The following is a 15,331-nucleotide window of genomic DNA, read 5'->3' as shown; positions in this document are numbered from 1 at the left end:
TTATTGGACAGGAGGTGAAGGGAAATCTCCCCAATGGGACACAGATGGGGAAAAAAAATTGGACAGTGGTTATAACCCTCCCTTACTCTATCCAAAATGAGAAAAAGTTTTGCCCATAGTTCTACTTTAAGCCCTATAGGGGATTAGGCATATTAGGGGCATGGCGTAGTGGGAGGTTGCCTGTGTATGTTGTTTGTTCTCATTGCCTGTTACTTAAATCTATTGGATGTATTAGCATCATTTGGCCTGCAGCCGGATCCTTTTTGACTTGTGTGCAATGTGGAGTGGAGGTGGGCTCCTGGGTGTTGGCACCCAGATGTACCGTAGAATGGAGGAGCACTGCAGGATGTTTTGGAGAGTTGGTGTTAATTAGATCGATTATCAGAACATAAGGCACAAAAGCAGCACTGAGCGATGGACTGCAAAATAGCAAACAAGCAGCAAATTAGGAGTGTGCCTTATGCATGGTACATCAGTGTACTCTGAGCTGATCATATACAGCCCTACAATGCAAGCACTGTAGTACTTAATCCCTGCCTTGGTTCATTTACTTTAGTAAATTAGACCCTATATCCGCCAATATACTGCTAGACTAGAGTTGGTAGATACTAAAGACGCTGTAAGCAGCATACTAGTACAATGTCTGCTGCTAATAATGAGACCTTACATTATTGTTTGACTGCACTGTTGAAGGTGTTCAGTATTTAACTCTGTTTGTGGTATGTGGTGCTGTAAGAGCCTGTCTGAACATACTCTAAGGACAAAGCCCAAGATGTTTTAATGCCTGTAATTTTACGCATGCCACGATTTCAGAGACCAGTATCACCCCACCATACAAAGGCTGCATATGTGACATTATCAGTGTTTCCCAGTGATTTACACTCTAGGATGATGCAGAATATTAGCTCAGTGAAAGATTTGCATGGTTTGGTTTTTCAGCTGAAAAAAAATCATAATCTTGTAACACTGTCCTTAATAAAACCTGTCTCAAAGCTGAAGTATTTAAATTGAGTATTTGGTGAAAACTGCATAAGCCAGTGTTACCACCAGTGGAAACAACATGTCAGAAAAATCAGTAGATCAAAAGGCAAATCTCAACCGTTTTTATGAAGTCAAACTTGGCCCTCTCCCTGTCCTCTGCCTAACCATCCACCTAACCCTCCTTTTATATTATGGGTAGTTGTACTGAAAAATAGAAAGGCTGGAAATTTAGAGCCCAAACTTTTTTTTTTACATCTTGGATGGAAATGGTTAACCCCATTAGGTTTTTCTTCTTATTTGTGTCCCATTGGGGAGACTTCTTTTCACTTCCTGTCCTCTAGACACAACAGGAAGTGGGAGGAAATCTGTTGCCACTGGACCAAGTATCCCCATTGGAAGATTTTCCCTCGACAACTAGACATTTTGAATTTTGACAGTGATCTCCAGGCAGTTCTCCCAAGAAGGTACACAAACAGCCTAGACAAAGCATTCATAATATGCATTAGACAAATCTGTATATTTTTTTATTTTCTACATCATACATGAAAACCTCATTGGTTGGATTTGCATGCCCCATGGACAAAACAAAAATGTCAAATATAGTTTGTCGATGAATGCTGTCTCAACAGTTTTAAATAGAATCTTATTGAACAGCATTCCTCTGTAAAAATATCACACATTTTGTCTTTTTCTCGCTTCAGGCTCTTTATAGATTTCATTATTGTGTAAGAATTATGGGGTTATCTTTTGATTTGTAAGCAGGAGTCAAACATTAGTTTATTTGCTGATCTGAAAGTTATAGAGGAACACAAGGCATTTTTTTTTATTTAGGATAGCACACGGAAGACTTAGGCTCTTTGACAGGATTGTGTACTACCCATGTCCATATTGAAAATATTTTCCCTCACCTTCTGTCACAAGGTGAGTATGATACAGAAAGCAAGGGGGAATCTCCACAATGTAGATATATTGGGTGTGATATACTTAAAGGCATAATTCACCTTTACCAAGAAATTGCTTATGCAGATAAGGGATGTCTGTAGATAAAAATAACCTGTGCATCTTTGACCAAAGTTGAATAATACTCTTGCTATAGGTGTAGTCCATTTACATACCTTGTGAAGTCTTACTGTAAAACTTCTAGGACATTGCTAAAGATGTTGCTAAGAGAAGCCTAGCTGCTACTAATCACCATCACAGGAGTGACCTCTTTCTCTGATTCAAACCCCCACACATGCGCTCTCTTCTGATGCAGTACCTCCTGTGATGGTGAAGGTGAACAGTAATAGCCAAGTGTCTCAGAGCAACACCCTTAGCCATTTCCTAGAGGTTTTACAATCAGGCTTCATGAGGTGTATACTGTAAATGGCCTACGCCTATAGCAAGGGAATTACTCAAAGCTGCACAGTCTGTTTTTAATCTACAGATGCCCCTTTTCTGCATAGGCAGTTTCTTGCTAAATGTGAACGAACCCTTTTAGGCAAATAGGCAGTACGCTTTGCAAGGGAAGTTGAACTTTTTTCAAGGGCAGCTTCGTCAGAGCTTAGTGAAGGAGGTGAAGCTCTGTTGACTTCCATAATCCTCACCGTAACCATCAGGCTCTAAGCTCTATCAAAGTGGATAGCCTATTTGCATTTAGTAAATCAATCCCATTGCAGGTATCAGTGAAAACCTAGCAAAGATACGAACCCTTCCTTACTCTAGTAGAAAGTGTTTCATTGCTGTTTGTATCTACATTGGAGACATTTTCCCTCGCCTCATGTCCAGATTGGCACCAATAACTAGGGAAGGATGTAAGTGAAGGCACATTGGTAAGGATTTGTACAAATATTTTGGAGCCTGATATTACATGATCATGTAATATCAGGCTCCAAGATTATGTTTATGTAATGTTTTTGAAGACAGGAACACATACAGTGGGGAAAATAATTGTTTTATTCTCTGCATATTTTGTAGGTTTGCCCACTTACAATGAAATGAAGGGTCTATAATTTTTATCATAGGTGTATTTTAAATGATAGAGACAGAATATCAACCAAAATCCAGAAAAAACACATGATACAAATGTTATAAATTGAGTTGCAGTTCAGTGATTAAAATAAGTATTTGATCCCCAAGCAAAACATGACTTAGTACCTGGTGGAGAAACTCGTGTTTGCAAGCACAGGGGTAAGATGTTACTTGTAGTTGGTTACCAGGTTTGCACACATCTCAGGAGGGATTTTGGACAACTCTTCTTTACAGATCTTCTCTAAATCCTTAAGGTTTCTTGGCTGTCACTTGGCAACTTGAAGTTTCAGCTCCCTCCATAAATTTTCTATAGGATTAAGATCTGGAGACTGGCTAGGCCACTCCAGAACCTTAATGTGCTTCTTCTTGAGCCACTCCTTTGTTGCCTTGGTGGTATGTGTTGGGTCATTGTCATGCTGTAAGACCCATCCACGACCCATCTTCAGTGTTGTGGCTGAGGGAAGAAGGTTCTCATCCAAGATTTTACAATACATGGCCCCGTCCATTGGCCCCTCAATGCGGCAAAGTCGGACTGTACCTTTAGCAGAGAAACTGCCCCAAAGCATAACATTTCCACCTCTGTGCTTTATTGTTGGGATGGTGTTCTTAGGGTCATAGTCAGCATTTTCCTTCTTCCAAACACAGCGAGTCGAGTTAGTGCCAAAGAGTTCAGTTTTGGTCTCATCTGACCACAGCACTTTCTTCCAATCCTTCTCTGAATCATTTACATGTTCAATGGCAAACTTCAGACGAGTCTGTACATGTGCCTTCTTGAGGAGGAGGACTTTGCGGGCACTGCAGGATTTCAATCCATGGCGGCATATTGTTTTACCGTTAGGAGCACCTTCTTAAATTGATAGGACTAATCTGTGTACCACATGAGCACATAGCCAGTCTGTGGGAGCCAGAATTATTGTTGGTTGGTAGGGGATCAAATACTTATTTTACTCACTGAACAGCAACTCAATTTATAACATTTGTATCAAGTGTTTTTTCTGGATTTGTGGTTGATATTCTAGCATTTAAAATACATCTATGATGAAAATGATAGACTCTTAATTTCTTTGTGAGTGGGCAAACTTACAAACTCTGCAGGAGATCAAATAATTATTTTCCCCACTGTATGCATTGATCCTTAGAATGAGCTGAAGATAACATAGTAGTAAACTGAAATATAGCACAATTTGTTATTTAGGCATTATATTATCATTACCTAGTTAAAAAATACATCAGAGACACATAAAATATACCAGACACACATGATTTATTAATTTTGTTTATGGGGTGATTCCTGATGGTATTCACTGACCTCTGACAGCCATCTTGTACACTACTTTAGGAATCAGCTGATGGAGCCTAATTATATACTATCCACCTATTTTGGGTGATCTTATGTTTTATCTAATACTGAGTATAGCCAATAGGGAATTATCCAATTACACATCCCACACATTTGAATTCATTTACTAAAGAAACAAAGGCTGTTCACATAAGAAAGTGAATGTTCACCTTGCAAACTACATAAATGTTTGTAAATAATATGAAGTTGTATAACTTTGAATACCCAATCATGGGCAAATAAATATCCTGTTTTAATCCCATTGCTCCCAAATGGATATTTAAAGGTTATTTAGTAACATTCACTTTCCAAAGTGAACTTCATGTCCTAGGTAGGTGGACATTATCTATTTTTTTAGTAAATAAACATCATTATGTGCATAGAAAGAGGCTGTTTGCTGGTTCCATGTTACCTTCATTTCCTTTGAAGTCTTAGGAGACTGATGACATCACACATGACATACCCAGCACATCAGTAATTCTCTGAGGGGAGGTGGGGAGTCTGATTCCTTAACGCAGAAGATAACAAGGGTAACATTTGTATACCTTTCACTTAGTTTGCAAAGCCGTAGAGTCACTGTCAAATTTTATATTAGAATGTTATTTTTTTCATGTCTGATTAAATACTAAAATATCCGATTAATGTGTTTGACCAGGGTTTGCTGTCAGAAATCTTACGTAAGGAAGAAGACCCCAGAACAGCATCCCAGTCTTTGCTGGTAAACCTGAGGGCAATGCAGAACTTCTTAAATTTACCAGAAGCAGAGAGAGATCGGATCTATCAGGATGAAAGGGAAAGGAGTATGAACCCCAACGTAAGCCTACTGTCATCATCCTCCAGCAGCCCTAGCTCATCTCGAGTTCCACAGGTATGTCCAGTCTGTGTAGTACATTTCATAGAAGGCTGGAATACTGCCTTTGTAAGATGTAAACTGCAGTGACTGAAGACTGCCTTTTCAAATGACTTGTTTCACAAGACATATGACCTGATTAATTGTAATTAAAAAAAGGCCTGTAGTAAAAGAATATGAAGACTGCCTTTTTGGTCTTCCTGAAAATGCTAATGAAAAAGCCAATGGCTTCAATACTTTTTTTTTAACACTGACCTAGAGCAAATTTACAGACCTGAAGTTCTGACTTGACTGATATTTTGAAGAAGTCATCCCAGAAAATAGCAATTTTAAAAATAGGTCTGCAGTGGCAGCTTCCATACTCCTTTCAAGTTCCTTTAAATGAGCATACTTAGTAGTAAACTGAATAACTGAGTACTGTAATAAGAAAAGAGTAGTAGAAGTTGGGTGATGCAGCAGGATAATAACCCTAAGTGTTCAAAGTAAATTCACCACAGACTGGCTTCAGAAAAAGAAAATATAAGTCTCTTGTGATGACCCAGTCAGCGCCCTGACCTTAACCCCATAGAGATGCTTTGGAATGACCTCAAGAAAGCTGTTCACACCAGACATCTTACAAATGTGTCTGAGGTGAAACAGTTGTTTTAAAGAGGAATGGTCAAAAATTCCTCCTGAACATTGTGCAGGTCTGATTCAGAACTACTGAAAACATTTGTTGGAAGTCATTGCTGCAAAAGGAGGTTCAACTAGCTATTAACTCCATGGGTTTACTTACGTTTTCCTCCAGCGCTGGAACCATTTAAAGGGTGTGCTCAATAAAGGCATGAGAAATTAGATTTTTGTGTGTTACCAGCTTATAGTATACGTGAACCTTCACCTTGTAAAAGAAACCATTCAGTTCAAAATAGAAATGGAAGGCAAAACATTTATGTATAGGTATAAAAAAAATATAAATACCCTTTTTCCCTTTGTTATAAGTGATCACATTCCCTGTGTTCTCAGTTGCATAAGGAGCTTAAAATGCTGGGGGAGGAGAAACAGCAGTACACTGGTCTTCCAAATGAATGGCTGTGCGGTGTGTGTGTGTGGGGGGGCGGAGTGTCAGCATATGTCTGATCTTTAGAGGAGAGCAGGCTAAGCTCTCAGCACAGCAGCACAGCTATGCCATGCTGTGCTCTTATGGCAGGGGCAGTCGCAGGAACACCAGGTATTTCACAAAAAGGAAGCAATACAAAAAGAACAGGATACTTTTTCATACAAGTACATGGTACAGCAGGCAAATATGAAGAATATGAAACTGGTTTACATACTCGTTAAGCACATTGGGGTTGATTTACTAAAGGTAAATATACTGTGCACTGCAAGTGCAGTTGCTTTATATCTGAGGGGATGTTCTGAAATGAGGTGAAGCTCTGTTGATTTTTTTCATCCAATCATGTGCAAGCAAAAATGCTGTTTTTTTATTTTCCTTGCGTGTTCCCTTCAGAACTAGAGCAACTGCACTTTCACTTGCAGTGCACAGCCTATTTGCCTTTAGTAAATCAACCCCTTTGTGTTTGTCTATTGTGACTTAAATGAGGATCGGATCATATTTTATGGCAAATTACTACAGAAGGGCCCCTTGGGCCAAGGGGCTTGCATACTTTTTCTTGCCACTGTATGTACAACTTATGGTAGCAGGTGAATAATTGTTCAAAATCATAAACTATTAAAACAAGATCTCCTAGCCATTAATTACATTTCTTATGTGCATTTGTAAAATGTGGGGGTGTTATCGTGCCTCTAAATCCCAGGTACTGATAAAACATTTGAATTGTTAAATCTGGATAAGAATTTCATCTTCTCAGCATGTCATAGCTGGGTGAATCGGACTCAAGAAACAAGGCTCAGCTCCCCTAATGCAGAGGATTTCCCTCTTCTGGCACAGTATGATATATATTGTCTTTTAGTATTAGGTAATAGCGTGGGTGGGCACAGACACATAACTTTTGAAGGTACAGAGCTTTGGAAAGCTGCGATTTTTGTATTTCAATCACAGAAATATGTATAAGTTTGTATAATTATCTTTATTGATTTTCCTCACTACTTAATTGTTGCTTAATTGGACTAGAGTTCTTTTATTCACTAGGCTTGACCATCCACCAGCGTTCATTTTGAAATGAACAGATAACAAATGTATGAGACCCCTGTGTCATCCAGTTGTAGGAATACATCTCCTTTTGCCCTTCACTTGTCAGCTGATGGCAGAATCATTCAATTAAGGCAGTGTGCCAGAATAGAGAAAATAACAATAACAGTTTAAGAACATTAAAGGCACAAATCAGAAGCAACCTGGGGCCCGAGATGCGAAAATGAAATTTCTGTTTTCATTTCCGCTCATTTCCTAGGTGAAATTGGGTGTCCGACTGGTTAGCATAATGAGGATAATGGTAACTGGAGCTATGTGCTCAGATGACATACGTTCATGTTTAATAAAGAATGAGAGGGACATGAGGGAGTGCCGTAAATTGAGTAGTAATTTATTATTTAGAGACCTTTACCCATTTTCTCATTTTTTCTGGGAGAATTGGTTCCTGCACTGAAGACTTTATCAGACAACAGGAAGGGAAAAGAAGACACACACCTCATGTACAATAACTATGATTGTTTAGCCCTTGTTAACCCCTTCATAAGAAGCAAGTTGTTTAATTATGAAAGGATTTGCAAGTGCTTGTGGTACAGTGATACTAGACATCATGAAAATAAAATGTAACTGAGATTGACATGTTGGGGCAGACAGGAAATAATGGTGGTCTTCTTTTGCTTTCATACATGTACAAGGGCTCATTCACACCATTGTTGGGCTGCATTGTCCAATGGGCTCCAAATGCAAGAACAATGCAGATAGAAAAGGCCTTTTGTTGATGTGTGATCAAAAAATAGGAACTTTTTTAGGTATCACAGCATGTTCAGTGCAGTGCAGGTTAAAGCATTAGGTTAATAAAAAACGTCACAAGAACCTCACTGCAACATGTGCTAATAACTCACTGCAAAGCAACTTAGCTTAAAAAATGCATGTGTGCACATTATGTGTGGGTTTATCCATACACTATGTATAATGGAAGTACAGGTACATTTAATCAACCCATTAGAACCAATTAAAACATCAGTGAGGACTGAAGAATGAGAAGTCTACTGTTGGCTCCCTCCACTGTGTCTCTAGCCCTTTATATAAAATATATTTCTGGGTGTACCTATCATAATAAACAAAAATTATCAGACTCAGTTGACCACTTTTTCTTTTGTGTGGTCAGTCTTATTGGTTTCTAAGTATATACACTGTATTAGTTGTAAATATACACAAATTGTAAGTTGTCATTGCCTGGTATAACATAAAAATCAATATATTGCACATTGGCATATACTGTACTACAGAGTGAACAATTAAAAAAAAAGATAATTTTATTGTTCATTGTATGTTTGTAACATCAATGTTTTTTGTAGCCGATAATGGGTTAATAAATTGCCAACCAATGGATTATGAAATATAAACTGTACTGACAACCCCTGTATACAGATTCACTGAACACGTGAAGAAAAAGTCAAGGTCTCTTTCCTTCCATGTTCTCCAACAGCAATTATTCCCAATCACAATTAACCTGATTAGAATAATGGACAGGAAGTGTCCCACCGTAGCTAATGCTCCTTGGCACCAACCTTACTGAGTCCTTTGACAATTTCTGCACAGATGGCTCAGCTGAAATATTTTTCCTTTTTCTGTCTTTTCCCCCCTTCCCCACAACCTCCCTACAGATGAAAACCACCACTACTCCGACATCCGACATCCAGGTGAAAGTAGAAGGGGAATCTTCCAATGTTACCATCACAGCTGTTGTTTACGACGAAATTCAGCAAGAGATGAAACGAGCAAAGGTGTCCCAGGCTCTCTTTGCCAAAGTAGCTGCTAATAAAAGTCAGGTGAGTGAGCTGGAAAGGGGAGCCAATTGTACGATCTGTTGTGATATCCTGTATCCCCCATACACCTTATAAAACACTGCATCTGGTCATAGAAACATTATGGTATAACCCTATCTTATTTCAGGCTAAAGGGGAAAACATAACATTATGTCGGCAGTCTTTTTACTGGCACCTCATTTCATAATTGTATCTTGAAATTATGGTACATCCCTGTTTTAGCAACAATTAAGTGTTTATTATGTAGGAAAGATAACATCAAGATATGTAAAAAGTTTTTCAGCACCTCATAAAAAATACTATACCTTATTATTCTTTCAAGATAACTTTCCCATGCAGCCTAACCACACTAAAAGTTAAAGAAGAACTTTCTTTGTGTGCTCACACTGCTACATACACAGATTTATTTATGGTAAAGTCAACCTACGCAGCCCTTGGCACATACTGTATTTATTGTACATTAACATCAGTCCCTGCCTCCAAGGAGCTTAACAATCTAAGGTCCCAAACTCACATTCATATATACACATACTAGGGCCAATTTAGACAAGTCAGATAATCTATCAGCATGTCTTTGAAATCTGGAAGAAAATCCGAGTACCCAGCAGAAACCCACGCAGACACAGGGAGAACATGCAAACTCCATGCAGGTGGGGCTGTGGTTGGGATTCAAACCAGTGTCCCTAATGCTGCTAGGCAGAAGTGCTAACTGCTGTGCCACTGTGCAGTTGTGCTAGTTGTTTTTTTTTAACTGTGTGTTGCCATTCTTTTTCTTCAGATGTAGTTGAGGCTGAACCATTTGGGAACTCAGTTTCCATTCAGTTAACATGTTTCTTGTTTTGCTGTGCATGTCTTACAGTATATTGCCAATAAAGTATATATACTGTAGGACCAAACCCCCCCCCCCTCCATTTTGGATAGAGTAGGGAATAGTTAAAATCCCTATCAAGTTTTCCCCTTGGATCCCATTGGAGAGTTTTTCCTTCAATTCCTGTCATGATACTAAATTTAAACCCAAAAGCAAAAAATGTATTACATTGAAGTTTACCAGCCATCCATGGTGGCTGCATTAGTTTTTTTGTTTTCAGGCTTCCCTTATCTTTTCACCTCATAATCCTATGAATAACACACTGTCTGTGCCTTTGTGGCTACAAGACATTTCTACGGTATGTACTGTCTATGGAGGAGGCCATGTTTGTCAAACATTACATGGTAGTTGATGCGATTTCTAGTTTACAAAGGAAAGATAAGATTGTTTGTGATTCCTTTTAAAGTGATAATATAGCTTTGTTTTTATTAAAAAAATAACAAACATGTTATACTTACCTGCTCTGTGCAATGGTATTACAACAGAGCAGCCCTGATCCTTTTCTTCTCGGGTCCAATGGGCTTCTCCCACCACACAGCACCCATCATAGGAATCTAGTATTTAGGGGGTGCTGCGGGTTGCATGTAAAACTTTTTTTTACCTTAAAGTGGTTGTAATCCCTCTAATGTACCCAGTGAAGTGACTGGCCCCAGGTGATACACAGAGATGAAACAAATCTCGTCTGTCTGCAATCTTCTCTTTTCTTCATCTGTTCAAAGTGCTGAATTTTATAGCTTGTCTGAGAGTTCAGAAAAAAAGGGGGCAGAGAGCTGAATATACACTCTGCAGAACTCAGTGACAAGAGCTCAAAGAGCTGATTGGAGGGAAGAGACACACCCCCCTCCACACAATTCACAGGAACAGAGCTGAGGCTATTACTCTGCTGGAAGTCCTCCCCTGTCACCTTTTTTCTCTTGGTGTCAGGAAAACCTGTCAGAACTGATTCATGCTGGTATCAGAGGAACATAACAGCAGACAGAAATGGCAATTAGTGTTCTTAATTGAGACAAATACACACTATAAAGGAATATGCTATGTTCATATCTCATGTCTGAGGTTTACAACCACCTTAATTCATAGACTGCATTAAGGTAAAAAAAACTTTTACATTTATAATCACTTTAAGCTTACAGGAAGTGACAGGGACACAGAATTTCTGATAAGGTCAACAGGTATATTCTGCACTTGCTGAAAATGTTCTTATCCTGAAAATGTATGCAGACACCACATCCAAGGACTGATAAGCTGCAATATATTACATTTTGTTTTTAAGTTTAAGTAAGCTTTAAAGGATAAGTTCACCTTTCGTAACATGTTACATCCATATTCAGGGCGTAACATGTAACATGTTATGAACGGACCGCCCTCTGCACCCCCCTGATCCCTGCTGTGACAGCTAATGGGGGATCTTCTCCTTCCTGCTAGCTGTCACAATTTAAAAAAGATGTGGCCATGCAGAGCTCCTCCCACCCGGCCGTGTCACTCATTCACAGTGTTCTGTGAATGAGAAAACTACAAGTTCCAACAGCCTTTGCGGCTGTGGGCTTGTAGCTCTCAATGAACTACTACGGTGCTCCACAGCACCGTGATAGTTCATTGAGCCTTCCTGTCAGTAAGTATCTGCTTGCCTGTACAGGATGTACAAGCAAGCAGATACAGCGACAGATCAGAGGGAGACTTGCAAGGCACCAGCGATCTGATGATCGCTCGTGCAATGCTTTGGAGGCTCCAGAAACAAAAAATAATAAATGCACATTTTTTTTAACAGCAAAAAAATGTGCATTTATTTATTGTTTTTTAAGGTGAATGTATCCTTTAAATGGAGAAATATCTGAAACTGGAACAAGAGGCCCCCCTAAAAGATTACCCCTCTATTCCTGTTCTTGCGACAACTCAAAGGTTTGCATTTCTCAGACTGTGACTGTTGTCACTAGGACAAAAAAAAAACAGTGAATCCATCTAGTGGGGATACAGAAAGCACTGAAAACCTGACAGGGGTTCTAACCCTTCATCACTTTATACAAAGTTAAAAAAAAACATATTTAACTTGTTTTGGAAACTGGATACATCTAGTTAAATTTCTAATTCTACCTTGTTTTCTATGTTTTCTAATTTTTGTACCTTTTTTTAGTACACTTAAATAAAAAGTTAATAAGCAAGATGGCTTAGCCTTGAACAAAACATGTTCAAGAAAAACAAAGTAGCTTCTGTTGAGCTTTAAAATGGCAGTCTGTCAGATCTTGTATTTGCTAGAAGGGACAGGTATCTGAGAGTATCTGTATCTTGTGAACATGTCTTTTGAGGTGCCCAGGACCAGTCAATACTGGCTTAAGAAGTACTTACTTCATGCACTGCAACTTCTGTTCACATGTATTAAAAGGCATCAGGGTAGTATGTGTTAACCTGTGCCTTCCATGACTCTTGTATCCTAAAGTGTGTTTAATCAATGAAATTGCAGGGCTTTTGATTACTTTAGTCCTGTTACCATAATGTGTATGGGTATGCAGTAATTATTTATTGCAATACAGAAAACACTAACAGATAAGGAAAATAATAGGTTAACAAGTTAGATTTCTTGTGGTGTGGTGTCCTTAGTATTGTGTCACAACCTTCAGTGCTCTCCTAGTGTTGTTAGTCTGCTCTGGATCTGTAGCCCATGAGAACTGAAAAGCCAGCATTAGTCGTGATGGGAACATTACACCTGATTGGTCATGGAGTGTGCTACCATAAATAATACCCTGGCCTGTTTTGAATTTCACAGATAGTCCCAGGCCTGTCTAATAAGGAAACTTTCACAGACATTAAATAAAGGCCTAACATCCCATTAGGGAGATATAAGTCATACAGACGTTTCATGGGCTGTGCAGTTAATGACCAGCATTCTGGGCGAGGTTACCACCATTGTGCAAGTTTAATAAGAGAAAATAAAGCTCACTTAAAGGAATCTTCTAAATAAGGTATTGAACACACGGATGCTGTTTATGGGGCTTAAGATGAATTATGTTGGAGGTATCAGAGCCAAGTGGTCTGATAATGAGAGCCAGACAACAAAGATACATTTATACAGCCAGCCAAGCCTGAAACTTGCTGTGTTGTGGAGGTTCTACTTATTTTAATCATGTCCTGTTTACTTTTCATTTTACTTTTCATACAGATATTGTTAAAACTTCTTATCAGACAGCCATTAATTCGGTATTTTAATTTATGTTTAAACAGTATTCGACCCTCCATTGTTTAAGGGAATTATTTATTTTCTTTATATCTGCTTGTTAAAGCAGAACAGGATGAGCATATAATTGGAATGCCAGCCAAAATATTTTTTTACATTTATGTTAGAGTAGGTTAGGATTGGGTTCTCTGTTAAAATTTTATTGCTATCTTTGTTCTTGCTGATGAGATTTCCCGATCTTCTGTTCTGGTGACTGCACAGGATGTGAGGATAAAGACCCCGGTGGGGACATGAACAGTGAAAAGAAATTGGTATATATTTACCCTTCCCCACTCTGCTAGAAAAGTGTTTTTTTTCTGTTTGTATTAACACTGGAGATATTTCACTCAACTTCCTGTGCCAGTAACCACTACGGAAGTAAGGGTCACTGTAGCATCACACTCAGCAATAATTCTCGATAAAGGGTGTATTACTTTTGTGTTCCAAATGGCAAAAAAAGGTTTTTGACTGGTGTTGGACTTTAGCTTTAATTTAATCATTTTTAGACATTCTTTGATGATTTTTGAACGCACTACTGCATATCATCCCATTTTCTTTACTCTTCCCCTACAGTATGTTACTATACACAGGGTTTTGCCTTTTTGTTTTGTTTAGAGGTATAATCATCCTTAAGAAACCTTAATCTTGGCAGTGGCAAAAAGATACGGTGCTCAATGGGTGGCCATTTTGGGGATGACTTGTGTAATGTCCACTGACCATTAGGAAGGTATAGTGTCATTTCAAACATTATTATTATTATACAGGATTTATATAGCGCCAACAGTTTGTGCAGCGCTTTACAAAACGAAGGTTGACATTACAGTTACAATACAATTTGGTACAAGAGGAAACAGAGGGCCCTGCTCGTTAGAGCTTACAGTCTAGGAAAACATGCCCTTGCGTAAGATCTAGTGACCAGTGTGGAGACATGGTGCCATTTTTCACATGGCCTTCAGTGGTAACCTATCATAGCCATTTAAGTCACTTAAAATACTGTCCCTACAACTAAGGTTTCCCTTCACAACTCTGGGGTTCTTCTAAACCCCTCCCATCTGTTTCACACACTGCAGTAAATCAAAATAAAGTTATCTTGCCAATCACTGCATGCAGTGGGCAGATGGCTGAACTGCTGAAGTTGTAATTCTTACATTTATGTAGGTGGTAGACCAGTACAAGCAGTCCCCAAGTTACAAACATCCAACTTACATACGACTCATACTTAAGAATGCCGAAAGTCTTGGAAACCATCGGGTGACCATCTTGCTGCTCACCTCATGCTGCCACTTACTGTCCAGACCTGTCAGCAATCCCACATCACTGCATGGCCAGTTAAACCCTTCTCTATGCTATCCAAAACATAAAAATATTTTTTTGGCTGTAGTTGCACCTAAAAAATGTACCTGTTCCAACTTACATATAAAATCAACTTAATAACAAACATACAGAACCTATCTGGTTAGTAACCCGGGGAAGGCCTGTACTTCCATCTAGGAAAGGAGAATGATTCCTGACTTGCCAACACTGGATGCCATTCAGGAGGCAGAAGAGTTCAGTGTACAACCCATCACTAGAGATTACTGTGAATCTAAAAGAAACAATCTCAGCTGTACACCCCGTCTGCTTAATATTGTAACTGTTGGGATGAGTTTAATGATTTTTACAGTGCAGACAGTGGATGTATAAGGAGGGTCAGAAGGGACCCATTGTTCACTTAGAGGTCCTGGGGCATACACTTGCAATAGTTCTGCTGTTGCTAAGGTTTGTGATTTTGTTAAATTTTGTTTGTAAAATTTAACAGAATATATCAATATCAATGAAATTATAAATCATTCAGGTTGTACTTCTGTGATTTTAAACTGTTACACAAGCAAAGTAGTCATTTATTTTTCTCTGAATAAAAACCTTGGCTTACCTACTTTTGTGAAATAATATACACTACATTCTTCCCAACCAAATGATAGTCAAATGAGTTACACCTGAAAGTACAAAGGTTCTTAGGGGACAATGACTAGGTAGCTTTTCAGGATTTATTTTTATTACTAAGCAAATCACTTTGAAGCTTAGTAATTATTTTGAAACCTGAGGCACACAGTTGTCTGGTTTCACATTTAAATTTTTTTA

The 15,331-nt window shown here is 38.7% G+C and overlaps 1 protein-coding gene across 2 annotated transcripts in view; it reads left to right on the top strand.

The window, feature by feature from the left end:
* The window catches only part of SATB2 (SATB homeobox 2), a 273,671-nt gene that overhangs the window by 192,682 nt on the left and 65,658 nt on the right, over positions 1-15,331 (top strand). Inside the window, exons 8-9 of one of the 2 annotated variants that reach the window (XM_089671714.1) lie at positions 4,986-5,198; positions 8,973-9,137. In XM_089671714.1, the coding sequence (XP_089527840.1) occupies positions 4,986-5,198; positions 8,973-9,137 (378 nt within the window). The remainder of the gene's footprint in view (positions 1-4,985; positions 5,199-8,972; positions 9,138-15,331) is intronic. The other variant, XM_089671725.1, reaches the window with a different exon arrangement.

The sequence above is a fragment of the Staurois parvus genome, unplaced genomic scaffold (assembly GCF_062004578.1).
Source record: "Staurois parvus isolate SC_StPar_1 unplaced genomic scaffold, SC_StPar_1.0 ptg000011l, whole genome shotgun sequence".
Lineage (NCBI taxonomy): Eukaryota > Metazoa > Chordata > Amphibia > Anura > Ranidae > Staurois > Staurois parvus.
This window is presented reverse-complemented; position numbering and strand designations above follow the sequence as displayed.